Below are 13897 nucleotides of genomic sequence, written 5' to 3' on the forward strand. Positions count from 1 at the left end.
GTCAATCAAAATGTTTTGTTTAATTTTGACCTTTTTTTATTTTTCACTTTGTTTTGAAATTTTAGTTTTTTTAATACTAAAGTCACTTGGAACTGAAATGTTTTATCCCATGTCAAGATAGGATGTTTGGAAACTTTGACTCGGGAGACTTGTTGCAATTGATCCTTTCCCACCAACAGTTTTGGTTTGACAGATTAGTATTCTGATTTCTACCCGCCACTCAAAAACCCCTCAGTTGGAAAATTCCAGATCAGTTCTGTTTAAAACATTTAAAATGGAAACAATCGTCCTGGTAACAACTGGGGAAATAGCATGTAACGCTTACCATCAGTATTCAGAAAGCAGGTGAGTGTAAAAACATGGACTCTCATGTGGAGTGAGCAGAGCACAATTCAGTTCTACATAGTTTGCTTCCAGGGGAAAAGCAGACAAATGCTCCGAAAAGTTGTTCTGAGCAGGAGAGAGAGAAGGGGAAAGTAGCAGAGAGGACCTATAATGCTTCACCAGAGCCGGGGAAGGCAATAAGGCAACTCCTGTAATTCTGGAGGACGAGTCTGTTTTGGGGGTGGGCAGGAGAAGAAGATACATTCTGCTACTTTATTATGAGAGGCTATCAGGGAAGTTGGGAATGTGGACATCTGATCAGACCCTCTGTTACGGTGTCTGTACTACAGCAGCATGTAAATGGGGCCCTGATCTTGGTTGGGACTTTGAGTGCTGTGTACACACGTTGGAAGACAGCGCCTGCCCTGAAGAGTTTACACTCTAAATAGCCAAGGCAGATCATAGTGCTTGACTAACATCCCACTGCTCATGCCATTCCCTATGCAGAGGGGAACTCACTTGAATCCTCTTGGTGACAGCGGAGTGATTGAATGATAGCAGTTCTTCTGCAGGGGTAAAGCCAAGGGCAGCAAAATGGGTCTGAGTGCATTAGAAATGGGAAAGCTGCACCCAAACTAGCCATGCTGGTGCTAGCACTGGTGTTGGCAGAGGTGGAGGGACTAGCATAGGCCAGTCTCTGGCATGTCCAGCACTGCCCCTGACTTCATGAAATGCCTGAATTCTATCTGAAGCCCTTAAAAAAATCTCTTGAGGGGCTACTATCCATTTCTTACCCCTCAGGGATGGGTGACAAGCAGAGAGGGTGTTACAGAGCCATCCATTCCTCCCTCTTTAGCCTCATCCTTTCTGGCTACATTGGAAACCAAGCACAGTGATGCCATAAACTTTTCCTTTACTTGTGGTTCCACCCAGCATCAAATTGCTTCCCCACCCAAGTCCTAAGTTCATGCTCTGCGTGTGCCAGCTGCTATAGCTAATGGAACAGGAATGTCCCTGGCATAGACTGGTGCTCTTTATACCAAGATGGAGCCTTTCCAAAGGGAGCCACAACTCCCTGGGGGTGTGACAGCAGGAATGGCTTTAGGCTAATGTTAAATCTCCTCTTTCATTCTCCTGGACACACTGTTCTTCTTTATTTGCAGTCATTCTTCCATTTTGTTTTTTATTCACTTAAATATTTTACAGGTCAAATCTACTTTGCTGATAAGAGGGCAGATGTTAATTAGGTCTGGTGACGCTTTGCTTTCTTTAGTACTGTACCATATGCCCTTGATTCAAGGTGCTGCTTTCAGATCCAGTTCCAATGCTGAAAATGGCCTCTCATCCCCTTTCCCCACCCCAACCTTATTGCAGAAGTGTGGTTAGATTGTCATTAAGCCCTCATAGTGTGCTTGGTCTCACTGGAGAGCATAGGCTCCTTTAGATCTCTGTAGAATATCTCTATCTCCTACTCTTCCATTTCCTCTTCCCCACTTCTCTTGGCAGCTTGAGGCCCAGTTCTCTGTTGCCCTGTGCGTTCCTTTACACACCCTTTGCGCAAATGTGTGAATGACCACACAATGTGCAGGGCAATGGGGACTTGGACCTCTGGTATTTTGGTGCCAGTTTCCACCTCTTATGGAGATGGGAACCAGACTGCAGCAGCTTCACAGATGGTGGGGTCTTTACCATGTCTAGCTATATAGTAACTTATGTGGAATCAGGTTTCGTGTAGCGAGGAACCAGACTAAGAACGAGCAGACCAGCCCCACAGCTAGTACTAATTCACCCCTTTGGTAGCCTCTACACAGAGTCTAAGGTCTGAGCTGGCCTGGAGACTGAACTATGGCCTTTCCTCAGAGCTGATTCTGCCAGGGCCCAGGGATATTTGGGACTTCATTCTCCAGGGCTGTCAGTCTGGCACTTCTCAGGTGCTACCATGTCCTGGGATTCCAGTAGGTGGGTGCTGTTCAGGAGCATTCAGATTTGCACAGAGTACCAAATTGGGCGGGGGGGGAAGGAGTTTGTTTATAACTACAGCTGGTCAACATTTTGTTTTCATTGACCTGTCTTTTAGTGGAAAATGGCTTTTTGATGAGACAGACTATCTACATATGTCCATAGGCACAGCCAGCAGCAGACAGAAGTGGCATACAGGTCAGGTTCTTCTATTCCAAGACCCATTGAAATCCATGGGAGCCTGTAATGGAGCAACTCACCGCTGTAGCACCTCCTGCTGGTCATCCTGGGAATTAGCTCTGTCCACTCAGGAGCACCCTCTGCAGGCCAGTGTCTCGCTTGCCACTGGCCCCAGCGTCCCTCCCAGACCCCAGTGCCCCTTCTCTTGTGGTTCTGCCCCCTGCAGTACCCCACAGTCTTGCTGGGTCTCCCCTCCCTGGGGACCCCCCCACCCCACCCCTATCCCCACCTCACCTCAGTCTTTGGCTACTGCCAGTCACCATCTAGCCCCCACTCACTGGGGCAGACTGCAGTATAATTGCCTCTCATCATTGGCAAGGAGGGTTTGCCTCTGCAACCCCAGTACCTTCTCGGCTTTAACAAGGTCTGCAGCCTGGGAGCTTTCCAAGCCAGAGCGCCCCAGCTCCTCTGGCCTTTCCCCAGCCCTGCTCAGCTCCCAGCAGCCAGGCCCATCCCTCTCAACAGCTAGAGAGAGACTGACTTAACTCCAGCCTAGCAGCCCTTTTATAGGGTCAGCTGCAGCCTGATTGGGGCATGGCCCCAACTGAGGCTGCTTCCCCATCAGCCTTTCCCCAGCCACAGCCCTCTCCAGGGCTGTTTTTAACCCCTCTGGGCAGGAGCAGGGTGATCACCCCACTATAGAGCCTTTCCACTGACTTCTGTTGGCATTAGATCAGGCCCAATAATGAGGCAATGCTAAAGCGCAAACATCTATTGCAGGCTAGTTGGTACCGGGGTGTGTGTGTGTGAGCTTCCTCCCCTCCACTCTGTCCTTGCTGTTTGGCCTTCACCAGCTCTCTCTGGTCATCCTCACTGACAGTCCCTAGCAAAACCCAAAGCAGAATTTGTTTTGCGCTTTCCTGGAACAGCGTCTCTGGTTGTCATGGGAGTATAACACCCACCCATTTATGTTCAGATGCCTTCACAGCTGTCACCTGTCCTGTGACAATGACCACCCAAATGAATGAACCTGATCCCCTTTGGCAGGACCTCTGCACTGGCCCTGATTCCGAGAAAGTCCCTGGCTCTGGAGTTCACTCTGCCCATCTCTCCCCAAGGGGGTCTTTATCCTTCAGTGCTGTCATGCCCAAGCTTTCAGGGCAACCACTGCTTTTAAATGAAGTAGCCTAATAGTCACTTTTCATATACTTACAACTTGCTGTATGTAAGGACTCAAAGAATAACTAGCTCACAAGGATCAATTGCCCTTCATGGCTCGTCTAACGTAATGTGGTGAGCTTAGTGCTGGTAAAAAGTGCTGTATTGACAGCCTTGGAGACTAATGTTTCTGTCCAGGGAACAAATCCAGTATAGGCAGCAGCAGTGCAAACAGCTCCCAGAGCTGCTCCATCAAGCTTTCTCAGCCCAGCTGGGGTGCTGGGCTTGCTACTTTTGATCCACAGACCCTCTATCCAACTTCTTTGCTTACAGTGTATTGTCAACCCATGGCACTGGCTGCTGTGTAGGGTGACCAGATGTCCCGATTTTATAGGGACAGTCCCGATATTTGGGGCTTTGGCTTATATAGGCCCCTATTACCCCCACCCCGTCCCGATTTTTCACACTTGCTGTCTGGTCACCCTACTGCTGTGGGAGGGCATGGGGACCATTTATCAAATGGTGGGGTAATTAATGTGACTAGTAATAAGCCTCTGGCTACGCAAGCTGCGATAAGAGTAATCCAATCTCATGCTTCTGCTTTTTAGCTGTTTCTTGTGGCATTCTGGAAGCGTCTCCTCCCCCTCGACCTCTGTACAGCATTGCACAATTAGTCTTGCATGGCGTGCTAAGACCCCTGCCTTTGCAGGCTGAGGTGCCAGCCTTTGCCAAAGACAGGATACCAGGCTAGATGAACCCACTGGCCTGATCATGGTACATTTCTCTTTTTTTTTTTTTTTTTTTTTTTTTTAATACACTGATGCTCTTCATCTAAATGACTGAAGGAAACAACAAAACAAGGGAGAACTAAAGTGGCTTTCTGAGGATAGGACAAGAAGCAATGGGCTTAAATTGCAGCAAGGGCAGTTTAGGGTGGACATTAGGAAAAACTTCCTAACTTTCAGGGTGGTTAAGCACTGGAACAAATTGCCTAGGGAGGCTGTGGAATCTCCATTATTGAGGATTTTTAAGAGCAGGTTGGACAAACACCTGTCAGGGATGGTCTAGATAATACTAAGTCCTGCCATGAGTGCAGGGGACTGGACTATGACCTCTTGAGGTCCCTTCCAGTTCTGTGATTCTATGAAAGTGAAGTCTCCAATGAGAGCTCATTATGGCCCATCCTACCATCGTCTGTAATAGCTCAAAATAACCTAAGAAGCCCACAGCCTACTGCAGTCTCACCTCAGTACTTAGGCACTGAATAGCGTTAAAGGAGGCAGGAGAAGTCCCCAAAGATGATGTCCACTCAGGAGTGCCGCCAGCTTTTTTGCCGCACTAGACGGCAGAAGGTCCCGCTCCCGAAATGCCGCCCCCGACAGAGGTGGCGGAAGGTCCCACCCCCGAAATACCACTGACGACTGGGCCGGCTGCTGCAGTCACTGCCCCCCAAATGTTAGCGCCCTAGGCGACTGCCTAGGTCGCCTAATGGGTTGCGCTGGCCCTGTGTCCACTCTCAGTCCTGCAGGGCTCCAGTCCACTGTGTCTCTGCACCCCATACTCCTTGTACCTGAGGTTTTAAGGCTTCTACTTTTTAAAGATTTCTGCTGTGCCCTGTTTGGGGAGGGGGGAAGGGATTGGTGGGGGAGGGAAAGGATTTCTCACCTCTTCCCATCAGTGTTGCCTCATTCCCCATCTTCCTCATTTTACCTCCTGCCTCCTTCCCTCCATGTCACACCAGGCCCTATTTTACAAATGTCTGGGGGGGGGCATAGGTGGATGCTCAGACCTGGGGAGCACATATCTCAGCTTAACCTAGCATTTGCTGGTCAAACTCTGCTTTTAAAAAAAAAAAAAAAAAAAAAATCCCACCCAGATGTTTTGCTAATCAATAACTGGCTAAAATACCAACAATATTTGCGCTAACTGTGCGTGTGTTCTCTCTCTTCAGTGGCCAGCAAACTGAAGCGCTGGCTCTAAGAACTCTTCTGGTCAGTAAACATCTCTTGTTGCGTAATCCTCCCTATGTGGGTCTTTAACACTGTGCCTCTCTCGTTCCCTGCGCAGGCATTCAAATCCAGAGTGCAGGAAGCACAGCAAGGGAGCTTGGTGTTCTTGGCTCAATTCATAGTTTCCCAACATGCACATCCCAGAATTGACCCAGTTTTGCATGGGGGCTGGATGGCCTTGCGGTTAAGGCACCAGACTGGCACTTGAGAGATTTGGGTTCAAGTCTCAGGTCTGCCATAGATTTCTTATGTGATGTTGGGCATGTCACTTAACCACTGGTTTTCCCCATCAGTAAAATAGGCCTAATATACCTGTCCCTTACAGGGGTATTTGGGGGCACTTAGATTCTATGGTGATGGTTATGTTATAATAACCTAAATAGAATACCGATAACCTTCTAGGTTAGGATTGTATGATGTGGTTCTCAACCAGGGGTCTGGGGGGCCATGAGCAGGTTTCAGGGGGTCCCCCAAAATAAACCAGAAAGCAGGGCTGGCATTAGTCACCAGGGCCCAGGGAAGAAAGCCGAAGCCTGAGCCCCACAGCCTAGGGCCAAAGCTGAAGCCTGAACTCTGCTGCAGGGGGATGAAGCCAACTTAGCTTTGCAGAGCCCCCTGTGGCATAGGGGTGTGGACAATTGCCCTGCTTGCTACCCCCTAATGCTGGCCCTGGCTTTTAATCTACTGGATATGCAGAAAAACACTTTGTGGCAGGGGTGGGCCACCAAGTTTTTGGGGGGGGGGGGGGGGGGGCGGGCTCAGAAGGAAAAAGGTTGAGCACCCCTGATATATAGCACTACCCCCTAATGCTACCAACTTTAGATAGGCAGGGATAGAATGGGAGTGGGGATAAGAGAAGATTGGGTAGGTGTGGCTGATTCATACTGGACTGAGATCAAAAGTGAAGCCACTCACTGAATACTGGTCTCAGACCGAGCAGAACAAAGGGTTGATAATGCTGAAACCTGCTTCACTGATGGGAGCTCAGACTGTCTGTTCTGCTCTGTTACAGCCTAACAGCTTCCAAATTCCACTTAAAAATGGGAACCTCTTTATTTATAAATATTCAATGATGTTCAAGGGCCTAATCCTGCACCCACTGAAGTCACTGGCAAAGGTCCTATTGACTCAATGGTGTGGAATTGGCTTCCGAATGCTTTTAACTATGAAAGAGTGGTGTGTGTATATGTGCTAAGTGGCTTTTCATTTCCTGGTTTCAATGGGGAACGTCACAATACCTCAGGGCTCTGACGATGTGATTGCTTGTTTCTTATTAGCAAATTGTAATCCTTTTTATTCCACGCCAAATGTTTTCCCTCCTGCAGCTGGAGAGGGGGATGGCACTGGAATTTAAGCTGATTTTTAACTTGGTCTCTGCCTTCCTCCTCTTCAAATCGAACAAACAGTTCCTGAATGAAGCTGAAGCTCTATTTTATGAGAGTCCTTCGCGCCCCCCCCACGTACAGCTTCATTCCTGACTTTGTCCCCTCTCCCTCTGTCTCTGAGAGTACCTCTTATTCTGCATGTAAGGCAAAGGCTCTTGTTTCCCCAGCTCTGCTAGAAGAGGCTTGTCAGGGTGGCAATTTGTGCATGCAAACAGCAGCCTGGTTTTTGGTTTGGCTCAGGCTGGTGTCTATACCCGCTTTGCCTCTGTTCCCATCACTCTCTCTTTTAGCAGAGCTTTGATGCTCCTCCCAAACAGGGCTGCTTGAGACCGCTCAGCAGAATCAGCTGTTCCTTCCTTCTGCAGGGAGATGGCTGCGTCCCTCTCCAGTGCCAACTAGGTCACTGGGCTACAGTTGAAGCAGGCTGCCTAATCCCTGCTTCCCATTGGGTCCTTCTCCAGAGCAGTTCAAGTTAGTTGGGGTGGAACCGCTCTGCAGGGAAAGTTGTCACTAGGTCACACTGTCGGACTGTAACAGCGCTCAGTAAATCAAATCCTAGACCATGGCTCCTTCCCCAGCTGAACCTTTTCTAAATGTTCCCTTCTAGGCTTGAAACTGTGGAAGGATTTTTAATCACAACTCCCCCTCCTCTACTAAAAGTAGAGGGAGACCACTCCTTGGCTTGACTGAGCAGTGCTCCCCAACTCACCCCACGACTTCTGTGGGGAGCACTCCTCCTTCTGTTTCAGTCTAATTTAGCCACTGGTTTAATGTCTCTGCTAGAGCTGTGCCCTGCAAACTGGGATATGGAGCCTTTCCTTTCTAGACCCCTCATTCAAGTACTGACCCTAGGCTGGAGTGTCTGTTTCCTCGCCTTCCTGGTGACATGGGTTGATGGTAACATACAAAGTCTTGGTGGCCAGCTGACCTCTGCCCCTCTGGAGAGGCTGAATCTCCAATCTGTGGAAGGGGGAGCAAGGTGATCTAGTAAATCTAGAGAGGTGGGGTCTGAGCAGAGCCCTAGGAGCAAGGGCTTACTGTGTATGAATCCCAGCTTTGCCATGAGCACTCACACTCTCTCTCTTCCCCCCCCCCCTCCCCCCCCCCCCCCCAATGTCTTAGGCAATCACTTGGCCCCGAACTTTTCTGCTAATTTTAGGTACCTCAGTCATTTAGGTGCCTGACCTGAAAGCCCTAGGACTTGATCTACAGAGGTGCAGAACACATGCACTCTGAAAATTGAGGCCCGAGTGTCTCTGGTTGGGCACCTAAATAACTGAGGTATACCAGTTTAAAAGATCTTTTGGAAAGTGTTGGCCTATACCTCCCTGCCTCAGTTTTCCCATCTGAGATGTGGGTGGTGCTCACAGAGTTGTGAGGATAATGGTTAGAAAGCACTCACTGTTTCTATTAGTAGCAGAACGGTTCATTCCAAGCTAGGAAATTTTCCCTCAAAAGGCATTTCCTTGTAGGTCTATCCATGGGCATAAGCAGGGATGGTCCAGCTGCTGGCTTCAATAAAGATGCACCTGCCAGACCTACCTTTGGCTAGTAAAGGGCCATACTGGAAAGCTGAGGGACTAGGTAAACTGTGGAGCTTATTCCCACATGTCAGGCTAACAGAAACCAGATGAATGAGACAATGGCTCTTTAAAAATAAGGGGAATTCACCCCCAGTCTGGGGGAGGGGAATGCAATTAACTGAGGTGACCTTTGTGTAACACTGATCCTATCCCCAAGACTTGGCTTGTCAGGTGCCAGTTAACAAACCACAGCAGGAAACCTGCAAGTAGAGCTGGTCCAGAATTTTTTGCCCAGGATTTCTTTTAAAGAGAAAATGCAAGTTCTGCAAAATGAAAGTTTCAAATTGAAACCTCCCATAAGAATTTCCATTTTTGACTAAACTAACCCCCCTCCCACCCGTCGGGGGTGGGGGTGGGAGTGAAGAAAATGTTTCAGGTTGATTTCACCTGAATAGGAACATTTCAGTTTGAATTGAACCAAGCTATTTCCCATGATTCACTGCAACTTCCCCTCTGACCAAGTCACATGGTACATCATGGGAGATATAGTGCAGCCAAGGATCCTAGTCAGTAAGGGAGAAAGGGGACAAGGGACACCAGAATTACAAATTCTGTAAGGCACCATTGCCTCTTACATGGATGCTGTGTCAAACTGATTCGGAATGTTTTGATACTTCCGAAATAAAACTTTGTAAAGAAATTTTTCTTTCCATTAAAAATAACCTTGATTTCAAATTTTTGTCCCAATCAGGAATGAAAACAAGTGTTGAAATATCAATTTCCCACAGGACTGAAATGCCAAATTTCACTCTGCTCTACCTGCAGGAATGTATGGGATGGCAGTAAAGTTGGGCCAGTAGGGATGATGGAGGGGATGGATGAGCAGGGTCTGATCATAGATGTGTGTTGTCTTAAGGACTGGCCTCTTGGGTTGACTCAGTCTGTGCTAAGGGGATAATGCACCGGTGCAACCAGGCAGTGCAGTATATAGAGGTGGGGTGGGATGGAAATATTTCTAATCTCAAGGCAGATCACCTGATGCTCTGAAGAATGAGTCTCATTTACCTCTGTCTTAAGCTGCATAATTACAGATGTTGTTAATGGTCATAAAACTAACCGATCTGGCTCCAGTATCTGTCTCCGTGATCTCCCATCACACAAGGTGACTGTCCACTGTGTGAGGTTTTTCCTTTCCCTGGTTCTAAGACTACCCACCTTGAGTTTCATGGTGCATCTTTTAACTCTTTGCTGTCTATCTTGGTTGTAGGTGAGGCAGGCGCTAATATCATTCAGGTCTCAAAAGAAGCCCGGAAGAGGTTCCTGGGCCCTCTACACCCATCCTTCAACTTGGTGAAAATCATCCGCAGCTGCCTGGACAAGACCCTGCCGGACAATGGGCACGAAGTGGCTAGAGGACGCTTGGGCATCTCGCTGACGCGGGTCTCTGATGGAGAGAATGTGATACTGTCAGAGTTCAATTCCAAAGAGGAGCTGATTCAGGTGAGTGGGGAAATTATCACCTGAGTGGTGGAATGGGGATGTCTGCAGGCTCCCTCCTCTGTCAGAGAATTGCTGAGGGGTTGGTCTTTGTTCCAAAATTCTTCACGTTAGAGCATAACCACAGCCAAGACACTCTGAACAGGTTGCTGGTGGTCGACAGACCACCTCTCTTCAGGTAATCCAGCAGGTGGCTGAGCCACTAGAAGAACTGAGCCAGTCTTCCCAGGGAATTGCTCTCTTAAGGTTCTGGCTTTTTTACAAAAATATTTCCTATCTCTTATGCTGGGTTTGTGATCTCTCTCTTTCAGGCCTGTGTTTGCAGCACCTTCATCCCTGTGTACTGTGGGTTGATCCCGCCAAGCCTGCAGGGAGTGGTAAGTAGTCCTCATAACATTCCCCTTGTCTGGAGTTGTGTGCAAAACAGTGAAACATCTAGAAATCGCCATTATGGATCATGCTGATAGTCCATCTAGTCCTGAATCCAGCAGTGTCTGGTAACATACTTAAAAGAGAGGTGCAAGTAACCCTGAGATCAATAATTTATGGAATACATTGCCCACAATGAGTGACTGGCTTATGCCCTGAAGCCTGAAGGTTTGTATTTCTTAAATATGTTTTTAGTGCTACCTACAGCTGGCTGATAATGTTCCATCAGTCCTTTTTTCAATGGGTTTTTGACAAAACAAAACTTTTCAGAAAGTATTTTCTTACCTTGAAAACAAACTTCCACTGAAAACAAGAGGGGAAAATTTCAGCCAAGAAGTTTTTGCTTGCCTGGGGACCATGTTTAAGTTTTTTTTCAGAATTTTCTATTGAAAATTCTGTTGAAAAGAATCATAGAAACTTTCCATGGAACACTTGCTGACCAGCTCTAATCCTTTCAACTGTTACTGTGGTTATCTTCATTATCCATACAAGTATCTAATCCCTTTTGAATCCTACTAAGCCCTTGACCACAGTGATGTCTTATGGTAGGGAGTTCTGCAGGCTAATTATGCACTGGGAAATCATTTTTTCTCTGTCAGGTGGAAATATTTTGCCTTTCACTTTCATTGGGAGCCACTTGCTGTTGTATTATGAGAGAAGGAAACTAGGAGTACCTTATTTTACCTCCTCTCTGTCATTTTTATTTTTTTTTATTTTGTATACCTCTTTCATGTCTCTTTTCTAAAATAGACACTCAGTCTGTCCTCTTGGAAATCTCCGCCTTTAACTATTTCTCACCCTTCTAAAAATGCCTTTCTGCTATAGCCTTCCTGAGATACGGTGACTGGAACCGAACAGGGTACTCCAGATGAGGGTATGGCATTAACTTGTATCAGGATTTCACATTTTCATTATCTTCTACTGAATTCTTTATGCACTTTGTTGCTTTGACAGCCACTACACATTTGGCAGAGATTTGCATGGAGCAGCCCACCAGGATAATCGGGCGTCTTCTCTGAGTGGCTACAGTTAATTTGGAACACATTTAATACGTACCAGCCGTTCAAATGGTTCCTTCCAATGTGCATTACCCCTGCGTTTGTCAACACTGAATTTCCTCTGCCATAGGGCTGCCCCATCACCTTGCTTGCTTTGGCTCTTCCTCCTGAAGTTCCTCACAACTTCCTCTAGTCTTACTTTACCCATCTGCAAATTTTCCCATATCGTTTCTCTCCCCTTTTTCAGGCCATTAACAAATCTATTAAACACAGATTCCAGTACAGGCCCTTCGGGGAATCCCATATTGAACATGAGAGTTGAGTCTTGCTCTTTGTGTTCAGGTTCTTAGCCAGTTACTAATCCATGGCTGTACTTTGCCTCTCATCTCATGACTACTTATGTCGCCATAATAGCCCCTTGTGAGCGACTTTGTCAAGGGCTTTTTTGAAAGTCCAAATTGTCAACCAATTCTATTTTTTATCCATTATTTTGATGACCTGCTCAAATAGTCCATTGGATTGGAGAGGCGTGACCTGTTCCTTTATGGAACAGGGTTGATATCTATCATAACATGTTTCTCCAACACTCTGATCATTCATTCTTTTAAATCCTTCCAGTTAAAATTTCCTGTTACTGGTCAAAGCCTGCCTTCAGGAATTCCTACAGTCACTCTGGCCATTTTATTTTATTTATTTTAAAAGATGGGTACAATATTTACTACAGACCTGTCTTTTAATTGCTAGCTGCTTAATCAGTGTGCTCTGAAATTGCATCAGAGCTCTTGCGTGTAAGCCATCTGGGGCTGGTGACTTGTTGCTTTATCATCAACTTTTTCTTCTCAACACCAGAATTTCAGATAATGCATCTTTACTGTCTGAGAAGAGTAGGTAGGCATCTCCCCATCCTCCTCTGGTGGAGATTGGTGCTAAGAAATCCAATGAGTCTCTCCACAGCATCTGCATCCTCCCATAATTATTTTGTTTACTTCCTATCCCCGTCCCACCTATCGTGTCACAGGAAACCCATTTATGTCTCTTGTATCTGTCTATTTGCACTTCACATTTTCTCTTGGCCCTCCTAATTTTCTCCTTGCACATCAATTTGTTGGCTTCACATGAGTTGGGTTTCCATTTTCTCAATGTCTTGGCTCAGACCAGTATGATTAAATGGAATGTTTATTTGTTGCCTTCTTGCTTCCTTTCATCTGTAGGGAGTATGCATTCCTCTCATGACTCAGACATGGGATGCATAAGTAGCCTCTGAACTGAGGCTAAGGATTTTCATTGCCTCACATTTGACTTCAGTGTGGTGGTTTTTTGTGTTTAAACCCTACTTTCTTATTTTTATTTTTAGAATCCCCTCCTGTTGTCTTGGCACGCTACATAACATTAAGAATATTAGGGGAAACTACACAGATGCAATTGGGTTCCAAATGACTGTGTATATCTATATTTAAACATGCAAAGCCTTGCTACACATGTTATTCCTGAGGGCATGCTGCGCCTAAAAATTCTGCCCCCAATATTTTAAAATGCTGCAAAATTCAGTAAATTTTTATTTGTCAAATGTGGAAACTCCAGCATGGCATCGGGAAACACAGGCTACTGGTTTCACAGAGGTGGGAGATTACTGTGCAGCTCCCCCCCCCCCCCCCCCCCCCCCCCCCCCCCGACTCGACACAGCGCAAGGACCAGGCCTGCCCCAGAAACACCCCGGGGCCCTGCTCCTCCATGCTAGGTGCACCAGGTGTGGGCAGGCAGGCTCAGTAAGGCAGGATCCAAGTGTGGAGTGGCTTAGTGTGGGGGGTACAGGTGTAGGTTAAGAGCATTCTGGGTGGGGGATCCAGGTGTGTGGCAGGGGAGGGGGAATCTGGATGCACAAGGGCATGTTGGGGGTTCTGGGTACAACAGTAATGGGACTCTGCAGGGGGGTCCAGGTGAAGGTGGTTAGGGCTCAGTAGGGGGGGGAATCTAGGGGTGTGTCCAGATGCTGGAGGGGTGGGGATCTAGGTGCAGGGGGCTTGTCAAGGGGGGCTCTGGGTGCAGTAGGGGGTGAGGCTCAGCGGGAGGGTCTGGGTATGAGGGGGTCTAGGTGCACAGGGGTTGAGTGGATGCAGGAGCAGCTCCCTGTACAGTGATCCCTCCCCCTGCAGCTGAGGAGCAATGGGTGCAGGAAGCAAAGAAATCATTCTGCTGCAGGGAAGCAAAGAAATCTGTGGGGGACATAAATTCTGTGCATTTGCAGTGGCGCAGAATTCCCCCAAGAGTAACATGTACACTGCTGCACTATTGTTCTGGTGGCCTCTGCAATAGAAAACAGGGAGGTCTGCTAACGGGCTCCCAAACCTTTTAAAGAGATACTACCCAGTTCCTATACACTTCACTTCACCTCCCCTCTAAATTGTAATGTCCAATACTAGTCTCTGGTACAATCC

The 13897-nt window shown here is 47.3% G+C and overlaps 1 protein-coding gene across 2 annotated transcripts in view; it reads left to right on the plus strand.

Moving 5' to 3' along the window:
• PNPLA2 (patatin like phospholipase domain containing 2) overlaps positions 1–13897 on the plus strand; it is a 57579-nt gene that overhangs the window by 23812 nt on the left and 19870 nt on the right. For both annotated transcript variants that reach the window (XM_024216470.2, XM_024216480.2), the window contains exons 2-3: positions 9806–10038; positions 10347–10412. In XM_024216470.2, coding sequence (XP_024072238.1) covers positions 9806–10038; positions 10347–10412 — 299 coding nt within the window. The remainder of the gene's footprint in view (positions 1–9805; positions 10039–10346; positions 10413–13897) is intronic.

This window comes from Terrapene carolina, unplaced genomic scaffold (genome assembly GCF_002925995.2).
Source record: "Terrapene carolina triunguis isolate 2854851 unplaced genomic scaffold, T_m_triunguis-2.0 Scaffold171, whole genome shotgun sequence".
In the NCBI taxonomy this organism is placed as follows: domain Eukaryota; kingdom Metazoa; phylum Chordata; order Testudines; family Emydidae; genus Terrapene; species Terrapene triunguis.